The sequence below is a fragment of the Eurosta solidaginis genome, chromosome 3 (genome assembly GCF_040869045.1).
Source record: "Eurosta solidaginis isolate ZX-2024a chromosome 3, ASM4086904v1, whole genome shotgun sequence".
In the NCBI taxonomy this organism is placed as follows: domain Eukaryota; kingdom Metazoa; phylum Arthropoda; class Insecta; order Diptera; family Tephritidae; genus Eurosta; species Eurosta solidaginis.
This window is the reverse complement of record NC_090321.1, coordinates 12,938,996-12,965,917: the sequence shown is the minus strand read 5'-3', so window position 1 is coordinate 12,965,917 and position 26,922 is coordinate 12,938,996. Positions and strand designations below refer to the sequence as shown.

At 34.5% G+C, this 26,922-nt stretch overlaps 3 protein-coding genes across 15 annotated transcripts in view; 1 reads left to right on the top strand and 2 right to left on the bottom strand.

Moving 5' to 3' along the window:
* LOC137243311 (uncharacterized) overlaps nt 1-5,389 on the bottom strand; it is a 42,359-nt gene extending 36,970 nt beyond the window's left edge. Inside the window, exon 1 of the mRNA XM_067770905.1 lies at nt 5,287-5,389. The gene's annotated coding sequence lies outside the window, so the exon portion shown is untranslated. The remainder of the gene's footprint in view (nt 1-5,286) is intronic.
* Synj (synaptojanin) overlaps nt 1-26,922 on the bottom strand; it is a 566,615-nt gene that overhangs the window by 167,002 nt on the left and 372,691 nt on the right. The window lies entirely within an intron of this gene.
* mam (mastermind) overlaps nt 1-26,922 on the top strand; it is a 366,289-nt gene that overhangs the window by 276,908 nt on the left and 62,459 nt on the right. For 3 of the 13 annotated variants that reach the window (XM_067770892.1, XM_067770887.1, XM_067770883.1), the window contains exon 1: nt 3,991-6,605. The exons of 4 other annotated variants lie outside the window; for them this stretch is intronic. In XM_067770892.1, coding sequence (XP_067626993.1) covers nt 6,597-6,605 — 9 coding nt within the window. In that variant the 5' untranslated portion in view covers nt 3,991-6,596. Of the gene's footprint in view, nt 1-3,990; nt 6,606-13,964; nt 14,655-26,922 lie in introns of those variants that run through there. 6 more of the 13 variants (XM_067770891.1, XM_067770890.1, XM_067770889.1 and 3 more) reach the window with 5 other exon arrangements.

Genomic DNA, 26,922 nt, shown 5'->3' with positions numbered 1-26,922 from the left:
ATCTTAGATTCTCAGCTTAGTTTTACATTGTTCTTGTAAGATCAAACTATGCTAAATATCTAACACTTTTGAAAAGCCTTGCAAAGTAAAATATTGATCCAAATTTTGACTTGCCCCTACCTAACCGAGTTGTGTTCTAATTACTTTTTTTTTAATTTTAAATACCCTAAATTGCCTACTTTTTCTCATAGTCAGCAAGAAATTCTTGTTCATTTGCCTGAATTGAATAAATAAATAAAATATAAATGAATTATTTAGCTTTGCTTCTTATATTATTATTAAAAAAAAGCTCACACACATAATTCCCACTGCTCACTTCTCTTTGATTCCTTACCTGCCGGTTTCCTCTTTGAAATAATTTAAATTTTGCAACCACTTGGCAGCTCTGTTCTTTGTTTGTTACTCTTCATGGATTTTACGCTATGTCACACTGTAATTATTTTGCTTAGGCTCTCTCAGAGTGTTACAAATAATTCTGTTGCGATTTCTGTTCTAGATTTTTATGTAATTTTCTTAATGCCCACTTCTATTGCTGACACGATGAGCGTTAGCATTGATTGCTATTTTCCTCGTGGCTGGATAAGCAGCTGTGAGGCTGATTGTGGTGCTGGGTTTATGTTCGCTTGCATACGGCCCTGCGTGTCGTGTATATGTGTATGTGTGCAGGTAGGTATGCAGGTGTGTTTGATTTTCTGTGGTAAATATAAATATTTGTTTCGTCTGATACTGCCACTACATTTGGCAATAGTAACCCGGTAAGAATTGTATTCTTATTCATTAAAGAAAAGCAATTACCGATTTCTTCCTTCAGCACATATGAGGTAAGGTTAGGTTGAAATGCCCGGTCTGTGATCACCCCATACAGACATAAACTGAATATGTTAATGGTGTTGCCAGAAGCTTGCTCAACGACTAAACTGAAAACCCCTATCAGAATCCAAAACCTATGTTTTCTAGGACCTATTATACTTACTGTTTCTAGATCTGATAGTTGTGCCACTCCTAATAGCTGCAGTCTTAACATGGCGAGCGCAGGGCTCGAGCACAAAACGTGCCCGATTTTTTTCTGAAATATATAATTTATTCAAGGCAACATTCTGTGGATCGCCCCTTTGTGGACGAATAATTTTGTCAGAGGATGGTACAATAAGTAAGGGATACTCTCTTATTTCAAAAACTGGTTTTTACCTCTACAATTTGTGGCTCAGTTTGCGTCCTCATTTTTAACCTATTCATACGTATTCATTTATTATTTATTTATTTCTTTTGTGCAGACTCCAAATAACACCCCATTACCATTACCATATATTAAATCCCCCAGCGGGTTAGGGGATCACCCCCAGCGGGTTAGGGGATCAGAATATACCCACGGTAGGTATGCCTGTCGTAAGAGGCGACTAAAATACCAGATTCAAGGGGCTGTGTAGCGCAACCCTTCAGGTTGCCAGCGCAATATATAGATTCTCCAAACCCAATTGTCAACCTCACCTATCCGCGGCGAATCCTGTTTCACTAACAGACCAGGCACTGGCGACCCCAAGCTCCTCATGGAACTTGGGGGTGGGGAAGGAGGGAAAGGCCTGAAGGTTTAATGTGGCCACATAAATCGTTCCCGAGATGGTCGGGCTAGCACCTTAATGGTGCTGTGGCACAGGAGCGTACCGGATCTGTATCCGACAAAGGACCATCACATCGATAACACTCCCCAAAGCCTCCGGGGAGCAATCTTATTTCTAAAACAACAACAACAACCATATATTAATCGTGTACGTTCCGGTATAGGTACCTTCAGTTAATACTCACTGTTATGCGAATTGATTTTACGAACTCTTTAGGCCGTCTTATTTGAATTATTTATTCTCCTAAGAGATACGAGATTCACGTAGTTGACGTGAACAAAACAGCAGGAAACTGATTGCATGCGCTAAAAGCCGTCTTATGCTTGGATCATGGAAAGAGTTGCAGGTCACTACCCTTTGCGGCAAAAGCACATGATTTCAACACTTTCTCACAGGGTTTGTTGTATTTGCACCTCAGTCGCTGCTGCGTACTAGGGCATGAATATTAACTTTGCGTTGTCCTTCGCTGTCAATGCTCCCACATTGCTCTAACCCTATTGCGTTTGCGCTGCTCACTGTTATTGGCTCTGTTATGTTTAACATTCGTTTGCTTATCTTTGATAGGGTTTCCTCATTTGTTTGGTATTTGCAACCATTTCAGTGAATTCCACGCAAAGCATATTCACGCCGTAGCAAATTGAAGTGAGATACCAACTACAAATTAAAACAAGTAAAGAAGTATAAGTTCGGGTGAAACCGAATATTACATACCCAGCTGTACACTTGAAATGCTGTTGTTGTTTGTTTTGTGTGCTTAATAGTGTTACAAGGCTGCGCAATAGTACATATACATATGGTTCTATTCTGAACTAATTTTTCTTCGAGTTATAGCTCCCGAAACATAGAAAATTGCTTAGTCATAAAAGGGGCGGTGCCACGCCCATTTTTTAAAATTTGAAGTTTTTCCTATTTATTGTTATAAATCCACTTGGGAAATGAAATACCATTGATATAAAGCTCTTTTTAAAGCTTATTTTATTGGTCCACGACCCTTTTAAAAATCTTTTATATAAAAGTGGGCGTGGTCCTTAACCGATTTCGTTAATTTTTCTTCAAAGCATAAGCTCTCTGCCAAATTTTGTTACGATAGGTTTAAGGATTTTTGATTTATGATTAGTAATATTTGTAAAAATGATTTTATCACAAGTGGGCGGTGCCACGCCCATTTAAAATTTTTTTTTTAGTTTTTATCAAGAGTCTCAATATCAGTCCACACGTCAAATTGCAACATTCTAGGTGTATTATTTACTAAATAATCAGGGTTTTTGTGTTTTCCAAAATGTTATATGGGAAAAAATCTGCCAAACCTTGGTTTTTTGGAGAAAATTTTTTTTGAAACATGGTATCACGCAAATATCTTTTTGTTAGGAACATTGAGGGGTAAATTGGAGCTATAGTGCATCGCCGTTACTCGTCTTACATAATGCCTCACAAAGATATAGTCAAAAGAGCGAGCAAAATATATATAAATTGAGGTCGCAACGTTAAATATACATTTATTTCAACACTTCTTTACCGATTATATCGAAATCTTAACAAAATATGGAGATATATGCAGCTGTTAGCTGTGTAAAATTTTTTTGATACACGAGACCCGGTTTTGAAGATATCGTTAAAAATATAAAAGCGAATAACCGCCAAATATTTTTTACTGCAAAGTTTGCAACACATTTATTTTAACACCTTTGTACCGATTCTTTTGAAACTTTAAAAACATATAGATATGTGAACGAAGTATGTTTAGGTAAAAAAGTTTTAATACCCGAGATCCGGTTTTGGAGATATTGATAAAAATATAAACCCGGAAAACCTTAAATTGTTTTAATTATTTAAACACTTCTTAACCGATTGTGTTGAAATTTTATCAGGATGTACAAACCTATACGGGGTATATTTAGGTAAAATTTCTTTGATACCCGAAACCCGGTTTTAGAGATATCCGCAAATATATGAAACCGGGTAACCGTCAAATATTTCATACCCGTTTGTTAATTTTTTCTATACACCACAGTAGTATACCATCAATTGCCTCATCTTGGAATATTCGCTCAAGGAAAGTTATTGATGTGTGTACATGAGGCAAATATACGAAATGTTCGCCAAAAATTGGCAATCGTCAAAAAGTGTAGAAAAAAATTAAATTTTTTTTTTTAAATTTTTGTACCAAATTTGTGTTCATTTTCATTTACTTTTAAATAAAAACTGGTTTAAAAAAATAAAAAAAAAATTTTTGATGATTGCTAATTTTTGTCGGAAATTTCGTATATTTGCCCCATGTACAAACATCAATAACTTTCCTTGCGTGAATATCCAAGATGAGGCAATTGATGGTATACTATTGTGGTGTAGAGAAAAAATTAACAAACGGGTATGAAGTGATAAAAGTAAAATTGTAGCTGTGCCCACAAAAAAAAATGCTCCTGAATAAAATTTACGCAACCAAGTGCTTCCACTTTTCTGCCCCTATCTTCAAAACTAAAATGGGCACATCGAATTTGAAGCCCCACGTATTTTTAGTCCCTGATAGGCTATTATCGTGCATAATCCAAATATCAATACTAAGTTGCCGCAAAAAAGCTATAAGCAAAAAACTGTCAATATTGAAAATGACAAAAAAAAGTATCGCTACTTTGATTGATGATAGTTTTGAGTATTGGAGGGGCACTGTTATTTTGCCCATACTTTTAGAATCTCCGTCTCAAAAACAACATTCAGTTTTAATTCCATAGCGTTTCAGCGATGCCTCAAAATTTTATCGAAAAAATTAAAAAAAAAGAAAAAAAAAAAAATGAAGGGTATCGCTTGAAAAAGTGTAAAAATCGACGTTTTTTACGTTTCGAAGTTCTGCAAAAACTTACCATAAAATTCCTTGATTTTTAAAATCATCAGATCGGATAGTCAAAAGGTCAAACTTAATGCCCTTGTACTTTTTTCTGGCCTTAAGTTTTTTGCCCGTGTGTAAAACCCGAGTATGCAAAAAAGTAAAAGTTTTTGGGATATGCCCATATATATAAAAAGTGGGCGTGGTTATCATCCGATCCATTGGTTTTATTTCGCTCATTTTCAATACCAATCTATTCTGGGTCCACATAAGCTCGTGTACCAAATTTGGTGAAGATATTTCAATATTTACTCAAGTTATCGTGTAACGGACAGACGGACGGACTGACGGACATGGCACAATCAAACTTTTTTTCGATACTGATAATTTTGATATATGGATGTCTATATCTATCTCCATTCCTTTATACCTGTACAAGTTAAAATACCCTGTGTACAAGTACAGCTTGGTATAAAAAAAATGATTTGCTAGTAGAGTCTTTTTAAGCTTTTGACTTTTTTTCGTACGATCTTGTTTATATGTAAATTAAATGAGGTTGTTGTTCTGACACACCAGAAGCCCATGGCTGTTGGCCTACCATTGCCATTGGCATTTCGATGTTGTTACCCTTCTGCTATTAACATTTCCCATGTAAAATTTTCTTTTCGCATTACGTATTCGTCGCTCATTTGTTTTATGTTTGGGTACTTTTTTTTTGGTTTTTGCTGCTCTGCCTCAGTCTCTGTTAATGATATTTTGTTGTGATGTACTTTTGCAACTTTCTCGCATCGCATAACACAGAATGAGAGCTACGGCCGAGCACTATGTTTTTGTTTTTTTGTTTACATTTTTGCTGCTTGTTTGTGCATTTTCACTCCCCTTTTGCCTGTCAGACACACAAAAAGCAGGCAGACTAGACTGTTGCTGTTACTTTGGCTGTGACTGTGACTCGGCCTCTGCATTTGACTGACTGAATGAATGCTTGATTAGATGACTGCTTCGTTGGTTTGGCTTGACTGTTTGGATGGTTGGCTGGTTGCTTGATTCGCTGTTGTCGGATATCGGGGACTCCGCTGCGGCCGGCTCGTGCCAGTACTCAATTGACAGCCAAACGGCGCACGACCAAAACGCGGGCAACAGCAGCTGAGAATATGCACTGCCATTGAAAGCGATTGTTGAACCACACGAATAGTCACGATTATGGTTTAGTGTGGCTATAGCGACAACAACGACTGCCAAATGCAAATACAGCGAGTGCAAAATTTATAAAATTAAAAAAAAATTAAAATATTTAAAAACAAAAAAAAACTTATAAAAAAAACCAAAAAAAAAAAATTATAATTATTTTTTTGTTTAATTTACAATGCCATGAACCAAAGGCTGCGTTGACGCTGTTGATTATGATGATGATGACGTTGAATGCAGCGACACTGGCGGAGGCGGCAAGGCAACAATGCACTAACTCGTCGCTGGCAATGCAAATTGCAAAGTAGCCAAATCGCTTATTAGCAACGACGTACAAAGTGATGGGTGATGGTAACTGAGACGATAGCAGCAGCGGCAGCGGCAACGGCAGCGGCCAAGCAACAGTAGCAACCAACAATTTAATAGCACAACAGCGGCAAAACAATACTAATTTAATTAAGTAAATGTGTGGCTATGTTAAAAATAACAACAACAATAACAATGACGCACAGTTGCCATACAAAAAGTTATAGAAAATCGTAAAATGTTTTGACGTAGAAAGAAATCTTTGTGCAATGCAAAATACTGATTAATGCATTCTAAATTAAAAAATTTGTGCAAAAAAATAAAATAAAATAATAAATTGTGATTACACTGAATTTGCCCATAGCAGTTGAACAATAATTGTGAAACGCATTTTGATTGCGCAAAAAAATTTTTAAATTCAAAATTTCAAAATATGTAATATAAAGTTTAACTGTGATTGTGTCAGTGTACGATTTTTTTTTTACCGGAAGTAAGGCAGCGTAAGTGACTATTTAAAAATAAATGAAATTTTGAAAATCGTACAAACATAACTATTGCATGTGGAAAATATTTTAAGGCAAAATGTAAAATTTTAATTAATAAATGTGTTTAGTTTGACTGAAAACAGAGAGAAGTGTGCAATTATACACTCAGGCGCGGCGAATATGAAAACTGTGAGCAAACATTTGTAAAAAATTAGAAATTTAAAAACGATTTATTAAAAAATGCTGCATGTTTTTAAATTTTTAGTTAAATTTTATTTTATTTTTTTATTACATTGGTTGTCAGCAAATGTGCAATAGGACATAGTGACCATCTCCAGTTTTTTTTTTATTTAGCAGTTACATAACTAATTTCTTATAAAAGACTTTTTAAAGTAGACTTAGATAGCCGTACTTTAAAACTTTAAGCTTTTTCATTTTTATGAAATTTTTAAGAAAATATTTATTTTTTGTAAAATAAAAAGTTACCTTTATTATTTCCAATCAACTTTTTTTTTTTATTTTTTTATTCTTTAAATTTTTTTAATGAAATCTTAGAGTAAACGTTTGTTTCTTATTAAGTTACTAAAACATGCTCTTTCATTCAACTTTGTTAGGTTAGGTTGAACTGACCGTTCTGTGATCACATAGACTGAATGACTGCATAGCTTTATAGAAATTTGTTGATTTAAGAAAATAATTTGAAATTTTGTACGCACAAACATACAACAGCGAGTTTAAAGGTAGCAGATGAGGATGAGATTTGTAACAATTATTTTCTATAATTTAAAATTTTTCTTTAATTAAAAAAAACTTAAATAAATTGTATGTTTAAAACAATGTTTGAAACTTTTATGAAGATTTCTTAAATTTTTGATTTGTTTCGAAATTAGTTTTAGTTATATAGTTATTCTTTTTAAAATAAACGAAAAATTTCACCCCATCATTTATAAAAAAAAAAGCAAAAGGTTTGTAAAGCTTTTTAGAAATGTATTCCATACAAATTTCGAATTATAGGAGCTTTAAAAACCTCTTTAACAACTAAAAGGTTTTCCAAAACAATTTTGGTGCTACTTTTGAACACGCAAATCTGGGTGCGTACTAAGTTCAGATTTTATAATTTTTTCTAAAAAGATTTTTTTTTTTTCAAACTAACGCAAGTGAGAAAAACAAAAAAATCCTGATAAATTTTATCCTGATAATTTTGCTGCTATTTTTTTACTCGAACATGTATTCGCACGTGATCATCGAAAGTAGCATTGCAATAAGCCACTGATGTAGAAAAGCTCGAACGCCTGAAAGTATACAACAAATTCAACAAAATCTCCTTACAACTACACATTTTCTTATATAAGCCATATATAATAATAATGCAATGAATGTTTTTTAAAATTTTTGGTATTTCTGTTTACACTAGCAGAAACGGCAGACCTTATTCTGCTCTAAGATTGCTCTAGCTGCATAATCCTTAATCAGTTTTTACCTCTTACTCTCCCTCTCCTTTTATTTATCCTTTTATTCACTCCTATCCGCTTCTTTTTCTCCCTCTCCGTCTTTTTCATCCCTTCTTTTCTCTCTATATTCCTTTCCCGCTCCAGCTACCCTCTCTATCTTTGTCTAACTCTATCTCTTTCGCCTTCCCACGTTTTTTTTCTCTCAAGTTCTTTTTATTCTTCTTCATCTCTTATTCCCAGTCCCAATTCTAGTTCCGGTCTCAGTTCCAGAGGGTTGTATGTATGTTTGAATGCTGTTTCATAAAAATATAAAAACAAAAAATATTGTGTCAAACAAATTAAGGGGGGAGGGGTGACCACCATTACCATTTTGGATTATGAAAGATAGATCCGATTCTCAGATCTACTCAATATGCACACAGAATTTCATGAGATTCAGTTGAGCCGTAGTATCGAACAAACATTGTGAGATGAGAATTTTATATATAAGATTTACACACGGAAAAAAATAATTAGTTTTCTTCTTCTGTATAGTGTTTCTGTAACATTTCGACATTAGGAACAGGATATCGTTTTTTTTTTGATTTTGCTAATTGGCAACTTATTTTAATTAATTATTAATTATCTAAATTGCATAAAAGGAATGTTGTTGAGGAAAAACAAATTTTAAGAATCTGTTCGGATTTTTCATCGAATTTTTTTTGCAATATTTAATCTAAGTTTTTATTGTAAAAATTTTATTCGCCTAACAGTACATTGGAAAGCCATAAACGAATCAAGATAAATTTGAACTTCCAAAAATCCAAATGTCAGGTCACAAAAAGGAACTCATTAAGCCCCTTGCCCATCCGTTCATCTATCTGTCTATGAATTTATCAATTTAAGCAAATTTTGGGTTCCTTGGCAGTCATCATGTGAGCATCAAATGAGCAATTTTGAACGATAACCACACCTTCCGAGAAAGTCATAAATCAAAAAAAAAAAAAATCCGATTTTTTAGGTATTTAACTATTTTGAAAAAAAAAAAACTACTAAGGCCGCTCGAATCCTTTGAAAATCTTTGCATCGACTTCAAAAACGGTGGACGATATTGCTTAAGCAATGTTCATAAATGGAAATTTACTGCTTACTGAAATAAGCCTTCAAAAAAACTTCCTCATAAGATAAACATTGGAGGGACTTTTTGCAATAGGTTAGGTTACGCTGAGGTGGCTGCCCGAAGGCACACTTAGGCCAGTAGTATTATGCTCATTGTGATACCACGAAAATACACCGTTACCTTTCCTCTTCGAATCATTTTGAGGACCTGTTGAAAGCTACCAGGTCCTTGACGTCATGCTCCACAGTCTGGCTCAGCTTATCAAGAAATGGAGCACCCAGAGATCGCTGCTGCGCTCCGCTATGTGCTGGCCATTTGCAAATGAGGTGAACCACCGTTTCCTCCTCCTCATCATCTTTACAACTCCTACAGCATAGACGATATGGCGCTCCTAACTTTCTGTATGCCTACCTATGAGGCAATGACCAGTTAGTGCCCCCACAAGTGTGGAAATTGTATCCCTTCTTAGGTTGTACACGTGACGGGATCTTTTAGGATCCTATTTAGGCCAGCTTTCTTTCGATGTTGCACACCCCGGTGTTTGTAGCCATTTTTCGTTGGCTTGACGGTGGATGTGCTCTTTTAGCATTGGCTTGCAAGTGGACAAGGGCATACCTAAGCGTTCTTGGCCAGGAAGAACCTGCCTGGTTATACCCTGTCTAGCGAGTTCATCTGCAATGCAGTTTCCCTCGATGTCCCTATGTCCAGGGAGCCATGTGAGGTGTACACGGTTTTTTTGAGCCATCTCTTGAAGAGATAGACAAAGTAATTTTTTCCTCAATTTATTATATATGTAAATTTTTAAAATAATGAAGAAAACTTCCATGCATATGAGAAAGTTTTTTCTTTTGTTTTTAGGAACACTTTATTGTTTTGAGAAAAAATTTCTATAATGAAAAATCGTTCCCAATTTCGAAAAAACGTTTATTTGAGTGTACAATTTGCATCTACACTGAAAGAAATGATGCTAATAAATTCAACAAATCGGTTCTGTTGTTCTTGACTTAACGGAGATTCGGTGAAATTGATCGAATTTTGGTTAATTCGACCGAGTTCTTTGTCAAGCGAACAAATTAGTTGTCATTTCAACAAAGAGAAATTGTCGCTCTTAAGCTAACAAAATTCTGTAAAATTGACAGATTCCTAATCAATCTAACTGATTTTTTTGCTAACACAACTGATCTCACTGGTCATTTCAACAGCGATCAACAGTCAATACATGAGCAAATTTCAGAGAGAATTTTACGCTCACTGCGCTCTCTACTTTGTACTTATGTATGCTGTGTACTATATGTATGCACATATTTACGTATGTATATGGCGGCCGCCGTGGTGTGATGGTAGCGTGCTCCGCCTACCACACCGAACTGGGTTCACACCCCGGGCAAACCAACATAAAAATTTTAGAAATAAGGTTTTTCAATTAGAAGAAAATTTTCTGAAACGGGGTCGCCCCTCGGCACTGTTTGGCAAGCACTCCGAGTGTATTTCTGCCATGAAAAGTTCTCAGTGAAAACTCATCTGCCTTGCAAATGCCGCAACATAGGTACTTTCGTACAAAGCTCTCGCAACAACTTTTTTCGTTCATTTGACTACTAAAACGGTCAATTACGAATCAACGATTTGTGCGCAGTTGATTCAACATCTTGTTGCGATGGATAAAAATTGACAGAAATTTCGGTTGAATTTACCCGTATTTCGGTTGATTTTACCAGTCTTTTTCTTTCAGTGTATGTCTCAGATTAACAGAGCCTGGATGGCTTCGGGGGAGGGGGGGGGGATCTCCATTAAGCAAGAAAGGCGTGGACATAAACGCGGGGCTGCGAAATTTCTAAGATTATGAGTAAATCTTACGACATTAGATTGACAAAGTTGGTCATATCTCCAAAGAGAGAAGACTTAAGGCTCACGATGAGCATACTAACTGAACATGCCCTCTGTCTTCTCATGCTTATAAGTTAGGCCTCGTCCGTAACAGCAGATGTAGGAAGTGCAAGTTGCAGGAAGAAACGGTTGAGCACGTTCTGTGTTCGTGTCCTGTGCTCACGGGGTCAAGGCTGAAATAAATAGGGGCGGCAGAGTTGCCAGATCACGAAGCGGCAAATAAGCTAGGTCCTAGAAAACTTCTAATATTTGTCAAAATGACGGTGTTATTCTATAACATAAGTCCATGCACTTGATTGGGGTTCTTCCGTATGGTAGTCAAACAAATTCTGCTAACACGATGGCCACATTTAGCCTATTTGAGGTCTTTATTGACTGGCCAGTTCAAGCTAACCTAACCTTTCAAATGTAATCCTAGTTGAAATTAATATAAAGACTAAAAAAATTAGAAAATGAAATCGTAGAAAATTGTATAAAAAAACTAAGTAAATACCAAAACTTAGCGAAAAATTAGAGAGGTTAATCAAAAATATCCTTTAATTGAAATATTTTTAGTAATTTAATTTTTATAACCAACATTTTTGCACTTATGAGTTTTTTGCAATTATCTCAAGAATATCAAAGACGCTGAACTCCTATACAGGGTGCTTTGAATATGGTTTAACATTATACATTTCTAGGTATTCATGTTTATAAATTTTATTTCTATTTTTATGCTTTTTCTGCATACGTTTTTCATTCACCAGTGTCATTGGCAGATAAACAAAACAAAGAGAAAACAACAACAATAAAAACAATGAGAACCGCAAAAAATATGCAAACAACAATCAAAGTCGCTAGCATATCGCAATAACCAAAATACACACACGCACACAGATTGCAATCATGCTGCGCGCGAGTGCTATTGCATTGGCTTTTTTCGGCGCTTTAAATAATTTGTTATTAATTTTTGTGTTTTCATTTGCCGATTTTTTTGTTATTCTTTGCGGTTGCGATTGATGAGACGTTTTCGTGGGTTTACGTGTGGTTTTGATATGCACTAACATTTGGGGCGTTCCATGTCAAACATCAAACTGTATGATAAAAAAAAACTACTTGTTCTTGAAGAGCTGTGGTCTTTGGACTTTAGTGATTTTATGTTGGAATTTAGGGCTCAAAAAATTTTCTCAGATAGACCAAGTCTTAGAAAGTGGACTGTAGTTAGCCACAGCGCATGCAACCATACAAACGCTACATACATACAGTAGCAAGTAGAAAAATAGCAGTGGTGATTTTTATCAAATTTCGTTAATTATATTCTCCCTGCTTTATTTTCGACAATTAAAAAAAAAGGGATTCTATGAATTTGTAACTGAAACTATACAAACACTTTTGAAATTTTTCTTTGGATTCGAAAAATTTTATTCCCACAAAGTACAAGTTATAAGTCTCTCGAAAGTCGCTTTGATTTTTGACAACTTTTATCCGAAAAGTGTTTCCCGTCTTCATCCACACTGAAAGAAAAAGACTGGTAAAATCAAGCGAAATACAGGTCAATTCAACCGAAATTTCTGTCAATTTTTATCCATCGCAACAAGATGTTGAATCAACTGCGCACAAATCGTTGATTCGTAATTGACCGTTTTATTAGTCAAATGACCAAAAAAAGTTGTTGCGACAGCTTTGTACGAAAGTACCTATTTTGCCATATATATAAATAAATGTAAGGGCGATAACCTCCGAAGCGATTTCAGGCCGACCTTCTCTTTCAATTTGCGTCATGCTCCTTTTTAATTTTTCTTACAAATTGGCGGGACGCGGCCTACTTGTTTTATGCCGACTCCGAACGGCATTTGCAAGGCAGATGAGTTTTCACTGAGAGCATTTCATGGCAGAAATACACTCGGAGTGCTTGCCGAACAGTGCCGAGGGGCGACACCGCTTAGGAAAATTTGCTTCAAATTGAAAAAACTTATTTCTAAAATTTTTATGTTGCTTTGCCCGGGGTGTGAACCCAGGGTCTTCGGTGTGGTAGGCGGAGCACGCTACCATCACACCACGGTGGCCGCCATATCCATGCATAAATATGTGCATACATATAGTACACAGCATACATAAGTACAAAGTAGAGTGCGCAGTGAGCTTTCTCTTTGAAATTTGCTCTTGTATTGACTGTTAATCGCTGGTGAAATGACCAGTGAGATCAGTTGTGTTAACAAAAAATCAGTTAGATTGATTAGGAATCTGTCAATTTTACAGAATTTTGTTAGCTTAAGAGCGACAATTTCTCTTCTGTTGAAATGACAACTAATTTGTTCTCTTGACAAAGAACTCGGTCGAATTAACCATAATTCGATCAATTTACCAAATCTCCATTAAGTCAAGAACAACAGAACCGATTTGTTGATTTACTAGCACCATTTCTTTCATTGCATATAATAAAAATGTTTTACACCTTGTATGGATGAACATTTAAAACGCCCCTCAAAAATCAACGGGAATTTTGAAAGACCTTTAACTTTTACTTTAGTAGACTGAAATTGAATTCAGAGAACTTGAAAAAAAAAAAAATTATCGAATTTTCGAATATTTTCGAAAACGGGTTGAAGTTTGGTTTGCATAGTTTCATATACAAAATCTATGATATTTTGTTCTTAAATTATCGAAAATCAAAAGTAGAATTTAATAGACGAAATTTCTTAAAAATTGTTACTGCTATTTTCGTATTCACTGCTGTACATGGATGGTTGAGGGACTGGCAAAGGGTTTTTATGCTTGTGCTTGACACTTTTTTCGTTTCGACGAGTCCCAAATCACTTCCAACACTAAATAGTCTTCATTTACAACAAAAAAAATTATTATTAATTTTGTTTTTATTCAATTTGAGTTTATTCCCTTTTTAATTTTGCCGCATATAGGCCTCTTACACACATATGTACATATCTACATTCATTTACTTTCGCTTATTTGAATTGATTTGCCTCTTTATACTCTCAAAACAGTATTTTTCATTTGAAATTCTCATTACACCGCATCGATTGCTGTGAATTGTAAAAAAAAAAAAGAAAACGAGCACTGTTTTCTATTTGATCGATGATTTCATCGACTGAGAATTATACAAATGAAACGTTTTAGAATTCGCAAACCAATTTTTCAGATCAATGTTGTACCATGGACTTGCAACTGCTAACAACAACAAATGATGCCATGTAGAGAGAAAGTACAGGCAACAGCAAATTCACAACAACAATTATAACAAAAACAATGACAAGAAAAATGCGAAAGCAGAAAACACTTGCGAATTGCTACAAAAAAAATACACAAAAGAAAAATCAAATTATGTCTATAAATACAACAAAAAACTCACGCGACCCACAATGGGTTAAATTGCAGCGCTTCCAACTCAAGTCGAGCAGGCATAAATGAAATTACTTACAAAGAGATCGGTTTATTATTGTAATTGCTGTTTCTGTATTGCTGTGGAAGAAAATCGCACAGACATCAAATCAAATCGAATCAAATCAAATTAAAATCAAAATCAAAACAAAAACTTAAAGAAAATAGAGTAAAGTGGAAAAACTGCGAAAACACAAATGATATTAAACTAAGTGATACATAAGTAAACACTTTTATATTTACATGCTCGCATAAGGCGGAACATATAAATATTTAGTAACAATACCCACCAAAAAATATAACCTTATTATGTAAGGCTTATTTCATTTGCCCAAATGGATGATAACTGCAACTTGTAACATTAGTTTTCTCTTCAACATATCGTTACGCAGAAAGCTAATACACGATTTAAAATAGGGCTAGCACAAGGTATTAGTACAAGATTTTACTAATTTATTATACCGATACTTATTATCTCGTCATCATCATTAATTGGCGCTTATCCGGCCAAACGTTTTTGGCCATTTCATGACAAGTCACGCCAATTAAACGTGTTTCGCGGAAACTGAAGCCAATTCGGAGCACCAAGGTCAAGTCTTGCTTCACTTGTTTCTTTCAACTAAGTGGAGCTCCCACAATTCCTCTGCCTCCAAACGTCGGTGTCGATTGAAATACTGTCTTTGCCGAAGTGTCTTCGTGCATTCGCATAACATAAACTAGCTTTTATTCGCTGCACTATCTTTATAAGGCCTTATTAAGACAACACAAGGTCATAACCCGGGGTGGGCGTGAGCTTACCACCTGCTAAGCGACCATATATGTATACGATAAGCGAGAACACAATGGCTACTTCGTCAAAATACACGACAGCCCTTTTAGTTTGATTTCGATGGTAGTAAGGTGAGGAAGTGTCGCACGCGCGCTTAAAACAGAGTATCAAAGAGTGCGTGTGACACGTGTTCACCGTTCAAGCATTGAAATCAAACTAAATAAATAATTGATTTTGCTTTCGTGCTCGCTACGCGTTCGTGTTTACTAAATGTAGTGGTGCCCACCGCTGGTCATAACTTAGTATAAGGGTAATCAACCAGGTGGAAAACGGACTAGCATGCGATATCTTAACCTTATTACAAGATTTTAGTGATATTGCTGATTTTTGATAGCCTTGTCAGTACTTATTATTGTAAAATATTTAATGAGCTGATAGGCCTTAGTTAAATAAAACACAATATTTAAAGTTGTGTTTGTAGTTTTACTTCGTCGATATTTCGCTTTCAGTCTGAAATCATCTTCAGGAACATATGACTATGTTTGATCGACTAAGGCCTATCAGCTCATTAAAGTTTTTACTACAATTTAGTGATTCCAAATAATAATTCATAATATAATTTAAACTACTTTTAGCTTTTCTTTAATAACTGGCAGTTATAATTTTTACAAAAGGTGATTCAAAAGCAATGATACTGAATAATAAGCCCAATGACTTTGGTAAAGTAATTTATCTTTCTACGTTGGTTCCAAATTTATTTTATCAAAAAGTCTCCAACATTTAGTATAAGATTTTGGTAAACGGAATTTTTTTAGAAAATAAATCTTAACCTTGACCCTGCTTGGATATTCTCGAGCTTTCCTCTTAAAATGTCGAGTCGACTTTGCAGTCGCTCGTAAGTTCATTTTCTCGACCCCTAACCAGCGGAAACCATGTGCAATTCGCTCGCAAAGATTCTTTTAATGCTGCCGCGTGACATACCGGGTGGCGTAATACGTTATCTTCAGTGAGGTACGTGCATTGGCATCCTGTACAATGTTCGTCTTCTGTCAATGTTCTTTCCAGCTCAAAGTCACCTGCGCCAATTTGGTGCAACTGTTGAATATGAAGGAGAACAGTCGCAGTGCATGTCAAGTCCCAGTGTATAGCTTTGGTAGACATTTTGTTCAAGCAGATTTATTTGACGACAACTCTGATCTAATTTTTTTCCATTTTGATAGTCACTCCTTGTTAGTTTGCTTTCAAATATATGTAGCTCTCGGGAGTTGTGGCTTGTTTAGGTGATACATACAAAAGCAGTTGGAGAAAAATTTATATTTATTTTTGTGTGCATTAAAGCTAACAGATTATCATTACTTTTGGATCATCCAGGGTGGGACTAAGGGGTGGGCCGATGGTACGCGGTTTGGGACCCTCCTCAAACCAAATGATGATTATCTGTTCTGATAAATCGATTTTGTTTAACCTTATAAAGCTTCATATACTTTTTAGCAATTGTATTAATCCGTTTTTGCATTTTTCAGATATCAAAAGATACATTTTTATTTTTTCATTTAATTCCCATTATTTTTAACACCTCAGCATATGGGCACGTTGCATTGGTGCTGCTCTTTACTTTTTATACATAATTGCCTTCAACATTTTATGTTGGGTATCCGAGTGCGCTGTGCGATTAACACAAATGCAAACATTAAACCATACAAAATACCTTATAAGCAGGCATATACGAAGATTCTCAGCGATTGATTTGCTTATACATGCATACATACATACATCCATACATATTCAAATATGTATATAAAATTTAGCATTCGCTTGCATTTAGCATTTGAATAGTCGCCACTCATTCGCTCATTGCGTGGACGGGCATTGGCAACGTCATACATAATTGTACGTACATACATACACAGGTATCTACACATGCATATGTAGTAGGGTGGTGCTTAAAAATGAAACGATTCTTCACCTATAAAATGATAAAACCAAGGCCAAAGATATAACATATACATTTTGGTCCCAATTAGAGATGTTGAATGCATGTCGCAGAGGGGCACAGTTCTGACTACCTTATGGTATTTTATAAGAAAAATAGCCATAATCTTTTGAGTCCCAATAGAGAAATCTTAATAGTCTCGCTTCTAGTTCAAAATTCATATGTTTGTAATAACTAAAGCAACGCAAAATATGCCAAAAAAATACTGATTTCAGGCGCTTATAAAATGCCTTTAAAATCTTAATTTATGCTTATAAATATGCATCCAAGGCCCTACTTAGCCGTAAAATATGCTTAATATATTTCAAGGGTACCGGTTGGACCAAAAGTAATTCCGCTATAGCTTTTGTAAATGGCGCCACACTTAACTTCGGTTTTAATATTTTTGAAGTCAATAAACTCAGAATACAAATGTGCATAAAATTTTTTCCTCTTCAAAAATGTGAAATGTTCTGAAGAAGGCATTTCTGCGTCGCTTAGTCTCTTGCCTTGATGATTTTGCACTGGCCGGCCAAATTACAACATTTTAACCGATCCAGACTTCTTTTTATTGTTCGGAGCTTCAGATAATTATTCGACAGGGATAATAGGACCTGCCGCCGTTCTAGCAAAGGTGATGACATAAAACGTGTCATCAACTACGGCGGCGACCACTTGGCCGATGTATTTTTCTTGGCTTTATAGAATAAGTTCTAAAGCATTACACAAGTCTAACCACAGTTTTTTATTATAAATATAAAAGAAAACAATCGACTGAGTCCGGTTCATGCTAATTTGACAAAGAAGCTAAAAACTTATGTTGGAATCAGCGAATATAAATTTAGTAATAATATTTTCATACACTTTCAAGTTTTTACTTTACTTTCATATGCAAATTTTAGCTCCGACTGTTAGAAATAAGCAGGAAATACAAAATTTTATGCGAAATATGATTACAAATAAGTTACAATTTCAAAATATTCACTTATGGTAAAATATGCGAAAATCTGCTATATCGTTAGCTTAATGTGAAAATGTGCTAAGTAAATTTCTATGAATTTTACAGGAGACGAAAAAAATGAATAATTTTTGAAATAACCTTTTTTTCAAAACTGAAGTTGCAATACTTTTGAGTGTAGAAGCTTTGAAATAGATAAATAAAAATCATGTATGCTAACCCAGCAGCTATTTTATGACTTAGCACAATTTCCGCACTCAAAACAAATTTTTTTCCTGACTTAGCACTTTTTACTCAATATGCTTCCCCATCACTCTTTACCTTTAATGATTGAAATATATATAACACTAAAACTATATATTTCACAAAAAATACTATTTATTTGTCAAACTATTTCTAACGGTTCTGATCTGGACTCTTTTGTCGGATGTTGCGCAGACAATAATTTATTTTTAAATTCAAATAAATGCTGTGCTGTCTTATTCCATAAAGACAACCACCACATACTTTATCTGCAACCTAAATGCTGTCAAGAGAGTAAAGACTTGGGTGTAATTTTTTACTCCAAACTCTCTTTTCCTAGTCACATTGACTTCATTCTTTCAAAACATATTGCAATGGTTGGGTTCAGTAGACTTAACACCAGTGACTTTAAGGATCCTACATATGACGTTGAAGGCACTTTATATATCCTTGGTCAGAAGTGGTCTTGAATATTGCTCAATAATATGGAATTCTTTCTATGAATCTAACTCCTATAAAATTGAGAAATTTTAAAATTTTTTTACAAAAATTGCTTTACGTATGCTTCACTGGTCAGGCCTCCCATCATATACCAGCAGGCACAGATTGCTTGGTCTTCAGGCTTTGCATGACGGAAGAACTTTTATCTCCCTCATGCTTGCCTATAATGTAATAAACTTTAGCACGAATTGCTCTGAATTATCTAATTTGTTCATTCCATATATTCCGCATAATAGATTATTTATCGAAATAACTCATAAAACGAATTATGCTATGAATGAACCTATAACTGGGACTATACATCTAGCAAATCGATTCAGTAGTGTTATTAATTTTAATAACATCTTATATAAGGTTAAGCTTGAATTGTTTTCTATTTTTAACTACTCTGTAAGAAAGCGTGTTAGTTATCGACATGTAAGAATTGGAGTAGATTATGGTCAGCGCAAAGCAATTATCAAACACCAAAGGCATTTTTTTGTGAAATGTTTGGACGCTTGATTGGTTTTATGGTTACGAGTCTTATATAAAATATGCAATAACTTTGTTCGCGGTGTTATCATATGAAGGGATGACATTAAAAAAATCTGAAAAAAAAAACTTTCATTTGATTTTTTTGGTACCACCCTTGTATGCAGTATGTACGTTAGTTTGTTATTCGTGTATGCTTGTTTACCTTAAAAAGCGCATAACAGAGATACTTAGTACATACTTGCATACGTTGATGTTATTTGAAGAAATAATTCTTTTTATAAACGAATTAATCGCAAATCCATGTCAATGCGGCAAAATTAGAGTTTAATTACAAAATTAAGAAATCAAATTCGCTATTCTTTAAGATTTTTACCTTTTTGATAATATTAACGAGTCATTTGTTTATTTTAATTAAATTTAAAACTTAAGGTTGTACATATTCGTCCGAAAAGTGCAGAACAGAAATTTCCGAATTTTTTCGTTTTTTTTTATATCTTTTTTTGTTGTGTTTTTCATTTAATTTAATTATGGCCGATAAAAAAAATGTTTCCGGATGAATAGCCACTTCCTTAAAAAAAAGTATTTACGAAATATTAATTTGAATTTTAATTTTAATATGTTAATTCATTTTGGATACAAGAATTTCGCATCTTACTAATAGAAAAACTAAGAATTTCTATTGTGCGATTTTTTCTTTATAGATGGAAGTTTGCTCTTTTAACATGAATTCTGTATATTTAGCTTTTCCTCAATTTATGTTAACCTTTCAACTTTTTCTGTGTAGGTTCCAGTTTAATTTGTTTATATGTTGATATATATATGACTCAAAACGCTCTTGTCAAGGACTCATTGTAATTATAAATATGTATGTAGTTTACAGGGCTTAACTTGCTTCTACTTGGATATTTTAGTATAAGGTTCTAATGTATTTAATTTTGCATAGATGCATGTTCGCTCTTTGTATAATTCATATATAGATGTACAGCAGTGAATAAAAAAAAGCAGTCGCGATATTTGTTATCAAGTTTCCTCTATTAAATTATTCTTTTTATATCTTCTTTATTGTAAAAATATATATTTTTATTAATTTTGTAACTGAAACTATACAAACCAATCTTAAATCCCTTTTTGAAAAAATTCAAATATTTGAGAAAGTTTTACGAAAACTTCGAACTTTTTTTTTGGAGTTCTCTGAATTTATTTGAGTATGCAGCTGTGTAACTAATCAATAAATCAATTTTAGTCTAACAAAGTACAATTGATAGGTTTCTCGAAATTCGCATTTTTTGTGACTTTTGACAATTTGTTTTCCGAAGGATGTTTTCGATTTTCCTACATACAAAGTGTAAAAAATTCAGAAAACTCCTAAAAAAGTTCGAAAATTTCCATAAACTTTCTTAAATTTTCTAGTTTTTTTTGAAAACGTACTCGAGATTGGTTTGCGTATTTTCAGTTATCAAATTGAAAATATTCAGAAGAAGAACTTAATTTACGAAATTCGAAAAAAAAGTTGACACTGCTATTTTTCTGTTCGCTTCTGTATCTACTTTTGTTTTAATAGCACAATTACGTATACGCCATGGGATATCAAACGAGAAATTTCAATGAAAAGCTTTGAGAGCTGGCTTGACATACTAAAAGATATTCTTGGAAATAGTCCCATGTCCATATGTACTTATGGCTGTATGTACTTATGTATTGCACAAAGTAATACATATGTATAGTTGTAATAAAATATTGGCTGAACATCAGCTCCAAACATATCCTCGTCCCAATAAAATATTTTTATACTCAGTTGAGCAGAGCTCACAGAGTATATTAAGTTTGATTGGATAACGGTTGGTTGTACATATATAAAGGAATCGAGATAGATATAGACTTCCATATATCAAAATAATCAGGATCGAAAAATTAATTGAGCCATGTCCGTCCGTCCGTCCGTCCGTCCGTCCGTTAACACGATAACTTGAGTAAATTTTGAGGTATCTTGATGAAATTTGGTATGTAGGTTCCTGAGCACTCATCTCAGATCGCTATTTAAAATGAACGATATCGGACTATAACCACGCCCACTTTTTCGATATCGAAAATTTCGAAAAACCGAAAAAGTTCGATAATTCATTTCCAAAGGCAGACAAAGCGACGAAACTTGGCAGATGAGTTGAATTTATGACGCAGAATAGAAAATTAGTAAAATTTTGGACAATGGGCGTGGCACCGCCCACTTTTGTATATAAGTAAATTATGTCAACATTCAACTCCAGAAATGATATGGTGCAACAAAATACAAAAATAAAAGAAATTTTCAAAATGGGCGTGGCTCCGCCCTTTTTCATTTAATTTGTCTAGGATACTTTTAACGCCATAAGTCGAACAAAAATTAACCAATCCTTTTGAAATTTGGTAGGGGCATAGATTTTATGATGATAACTGTTTTCTGTGAAAACGGGCGAAATCGGTTGATGCCACGCCCAGTTTTTATACACAGCCGTTCCTCTGTCCTTCCGCATGGCCGTTAGCACGATAACTTGAGCAAAAATCGACATATCTTTAATGAACTTTGTTCACGTACTTACTTGAACTCACTTTATCTTGGTGTGAAAAATGAACGAAATCCGACAATGACCACGCCCACTTTTTCGATATCGAAAATTACGAAAAATGAAAAAAATGCCATAATTCTATACCAAATACGAAAAAAGGGATGAAACATGGTGAGGTAATTGGATTGGTTTATTGACGCGAAATATAACTTTAGAAAAAACTTTATAAAATGGTTGTTACACCTACCATATTAAGTAGAAGAAAATGAAAAAGTTCTGCAAGGCGAAATAAAAAACCCTTAAAAACTTGGCAGGTATTACATACGTATATAAATAAATTAGCGGTATCCAACAGATGATGTTCTGGGTCACCCTGGTCTACATTTTGGTCGATATCTGGAAAACGCCTTCACATATATAACTACCACCACTCCCTTTTAAAACTCTCATTAATACCTTTAATTTGATACCCATATCGTATAAACACATTCTAGAGTCACCCCTGGTCCACCTTTATGGCGATATTTCGAAACGGCGTCCACATGTGGAATTAAGCATCACTCCCTTTTAAAATACTCATTAACACCTTTCATTTGATACCCATATCGTACAAACGCATTCTAGAGTCACCCCTGGTCCACCTTTATGGCGATATCTCGAAAAGGCGACCACCTATACAACTACCACCACTCCCCTTTAAAACCCTCATTAATACCTTTAATTTGGTACCCATATCGTACAAACAAATTCTAGGGTCACACCTGGTCCACCTTTATGGCGATATCTCGAAACGGCGTCCACCTGTGGAACTAAGCATCACTCCCTTTTAAAATACTCATTAATACCTTTCTTTTGATACCCATATTGTACAAACAAATTCTAGGGTCACCCCTGGTCCATCTTTACGGCGATATCTCGAAAAGGCGTCCATCTATAGAACTTAGGTCCACGCCCTTTTAAAATACTCATTAATACCTTTCATTTGATACCCATATCGTACAAACGCATTCTAGAGTCAACCCTGATCCACCTTTATGGCTATATCCCTAAATGGCGTCCACCTATAGAACTATGGCCCACTCCCTCATAAAATACTCTTTAATGCCTTTAATTTGATACACATGTCATACAAACACATTCCAGGGTTTCCCTCGGTTCATTTTCCTACATGGTTATTTTCCCTTATGTTGTCACCATAGCTCTCAACTGAGTATGTAATGTTCGGTTACACCCGAACTTAACCTTCCTTACTTGTTGTATATCACTTTTCATGATATGTGACCTGGCCTATGAAAAGGTGGCTTATGACTAAAAAAAAAAGAAAATTACTAAGAAACTGAAGAAATGCATTGTTTATCTTTAACAGCTGTTTCTCGCAATTTCTTTTTTGAGTCATAAGCCACCTTTACATAGGCCGGGTCACATATGATGATTTCCGAAAACATGATTGGAGATCGGAAATCTATATGCACTTTAGACCTATGCAAATAGGTATAAAACGAAATCATATTTAATTACTCGAAGATTATGCGAAACATAAATGAATTGATAACACCAACCGTAAGATCTTAACTCAATAACGCTAAAATGACGTCTACGACAATGTTTTGATATCAAATTATATTTTGATTTCTATTTTGTATTTACTCTAAAAGTTACGCTTCTTCGAGATCCAATTAGCTACAGTCCAAATGAGTATTGCTTGAGGTGGGTTGGTAATGAATGCTTCATATGTATTTTATGGTTTCCCGGAATGTAAGATACAAATGTAAAGGTGCATGTAAATATGTATGTATGTAAGTATGTAGATAGGTGGTGAGCCATTTGGTCAATTAATCAGTCATTTTGTGCAAAATCGTTCGATTTCAGTTTGGCATACGCCAATCGCATTGGCCAGCAAACAGAATTAAAAAGAAAACTGAGCAAAACTAAAATTGTAGTAAATATTAAAATAAAAGCAAATCGCAAAAGTACGAAAAGAAACGAAGAAATGGTACAGCAAAGAAAGAGAATATAAAATTTTTTATGGATTTTTATTGCTCGTAAGCTTTTAAGCGTTGCATTTAAAGATTTCAGAGATGAGAATTTATACATTGTTCGTATAGCTTGAAATTTATAATTATACATATATAGTTATGTACATTACGATGTCACTTATTTTCCAACTTGTTTTTTACGCAGAGATTTGGATGAAACTAAGCACACAGACAACCAATAGCCGGCAAATATCCACTAACTATAGTTTTTGGAAAAAAGGGTCCCTGGCCTACTGGCTACCGTAACTTCTTAATTATTTTTCAAATTCACGCCAGTACTAAAAACGGCCCACGTCTCCCTGGAAACAGTAAATTTTTAATAATTTTATAGAAGTAGGTCAGAGCTATGGTCTTAGCAATTTTGGAAAAGTGAGCAGTGACCCCCCCCCCCCACTCTTCTTCTATACCATTATCTCGAAGTGGTACCGTGAAATGATTCTAAAATAGTCCCAAAAATAAAACCAAAACTATCTCGAAATAGTCGCGGAATGCACCCGAAATGATTCTTAAGTAGTTCTGGAATGATCCCGAAATTCTCCCAAAATCGTCCAGAAGTAATAACTCATTAATGACAAAGAAAACAATCCAGGAATAATATTGACATGTTCCCGGAATGCAGCTAAAATTATTCCAAAGTAACTCCGAAATGATCATAAAAGCAGCTCCAAAATGATCGCGAAATTGTCCTAAGATGAACTCAAAGTAATTACTAAAGAGAATCTTAGAATTATCCTGAAATGGTGCCGAGGATAATCCTAACCCCAAAATTCCCGAATGATCTCAAATTTGTCCCGGAATGAACCCGAAATGATTCTGAACCATTTCTTGAAAATAATCCCAGAACGGTTCGGAATGGATCCGAAGTGATTCCAAAATAATCCCGAAATAATTTCAAGAATCCTGAAAATATTACGGAAATAATTCTGAGAGTTTGAAAAACCATGACGAAACGGTCGGAAGGCATCCAAATTACGAACACTCTAATGTACATGCATACACAACTAACTTCATATAAAACAATACTTATGTTTTTGTATAATAAATAAAATATGCATGTGTGTACACATTTATATCGCATTTGATTGAGTACAACTGACTTGCGAGCGCTTTAATAAGAGCTTTATGAATTTGTGGCTACAAATAAGTAGTACTTATATTTTTATACATACTTACATACATACATATCTACATACATGTGTGCATATGATAACAGGTTAACAGTCTTTTGCAGTTATATTTAGCATAAGTTTCAAATATTATGCTCCAAATGTTGCAAAATTGTTTTATTTGTGTCACGTACGCTCGTTCATTTCTCACTTATTCTATACAATTTTGCATATCCTCCCTTACTAGCACTTTCTTGACTTTCACTGCAATTTTCTTCGCATCACATAAATAATGTTATAATTTCTAATGCTACTACATTTATTTTATGCTTTCTATTTTTTATACCTTTCATGAACATGAAATGGTATATTAACTTTGGTCCGATGTTTGTAACGTTGAGAAATATAGAAGATAGACTCACCATTAAATATACCGAATTGATCAGGGCGACGAACTGAGTTGATATAGCCATGTCCGTCTGTCCGTCCGTCTCTGTTTGAACGCAAACTAGTCCCTCAAATTTTGAGATATCTCAATGAAATTTGGCACAAAGATGTATTTTTTTATTATATTAGAAATTTGTCGGATCCGGTAGGATCGGACCACTATAACATACATCTCCCATACAACCGATCGTTCAGATAAGACGATTTTGGTCATTCCTGCCGCAATTTAGAAAGTATAAACGTGAAACTCGGTGATATATATTCTAATATATCATAGAAGATATCCTGAAAAATCACTTTGATCGGAGCTATATATAGTTATATCCCATACAACTGATCGTTCAGATAGAAAGATTTTTGGCAATTTCTCCCTTAATTGCCAATATAAAAACGTTAAACGTGGTGATATTTATTCTAATATATCTCAGAAGATTTCATGAAAAAATCGTTTCGATCGGAGCTATATATATTATATATCCCATACAACCGATCGTTCAGATAAGTGGGTTTTTTGCCATTTTTTATTTTATATTTATCTTAAAAATCGTTTAGGTATCTACATCTGTTCACTATATAATTCTTATCTTACACATCCTATTATTTGGAGATTACGAACGGGATAAGATTATTGTTCAGCCTCATTCATGAAAGGTATGCCGAAGACAGTCCCGTCCTTACTTGTTTTTTATTTGCATCCATTTTTTAGAACGCGCATTTAAGCGATAGAAGTAGTTGGTAGGGAATTAGAGTGTAGAACGGTAAGGTATACCTGGGGCTTTATTCTGTAATTTTTTTTTAAAAATTAACAGCATCCGCTTCGCATTTTCTTTCACATCGATCGTAAGTCGCCTGCAATGTCCACAAATTAATTTGTTTTCATGATAGAGCTGGTACCTGATCAAGACTGTTCCGTATCTAACCCAGAACTGTGACTTTGTTGGTAAAAGTATTACCATCTTAGTGGTGGTGGTTTCGTCATTGATTAACGAGCAACGAGGCAAGACATATGACAGCCTTTATCTGAAAGTGCCACTCTAATGTAACCAAACCTACCGTTACTGAACTAATTACATTATTTTAGAACAGGTCACTTTTTTGGAACCGTTTATTTTTTTTAGATCCGGTTGAACCGGTTCCTTTCTTGCAAAGCATACATTTTTTTAAAACCAGTTACTTTGTTTAAAACCGGATACTTTCTTGGATTGGATTACTTTTTCAGAACCGGTTACTTTCATGCAAGGGATAAATTTTTTACCAGTTTGTTTGAAACAGGTTATTTTCTTGCAACCGTTTACTTTATTTGAAACAGTTGCTTTTTTAGAACCAGTTAATCTTTTTGGAAATACGTTATTTTTACTGAACCGGTTACTTTTTCGAAACATGCTATTTCTTTGGAACGGGTTTTCTTGGAACAGGTAATTTTTTGGAATCGGTTACTTTTTCGGAAGCGATTACTTTTTTGGTTCTTTGTTTCGAACAGGTTATTTTTTTTTGGATCGATAACTTCTTGGGTGCAGTCGCTTTCTTGGAACCAGTTACTTTTTTGTATCCAGTTATTTTTGTTACCGTTTCTTTGTTTGGAATCTGTTATTTTATTAGAACCAGAAATCTTTCTGAACCACGTTATTTTTATAAACTCGGATCCCGT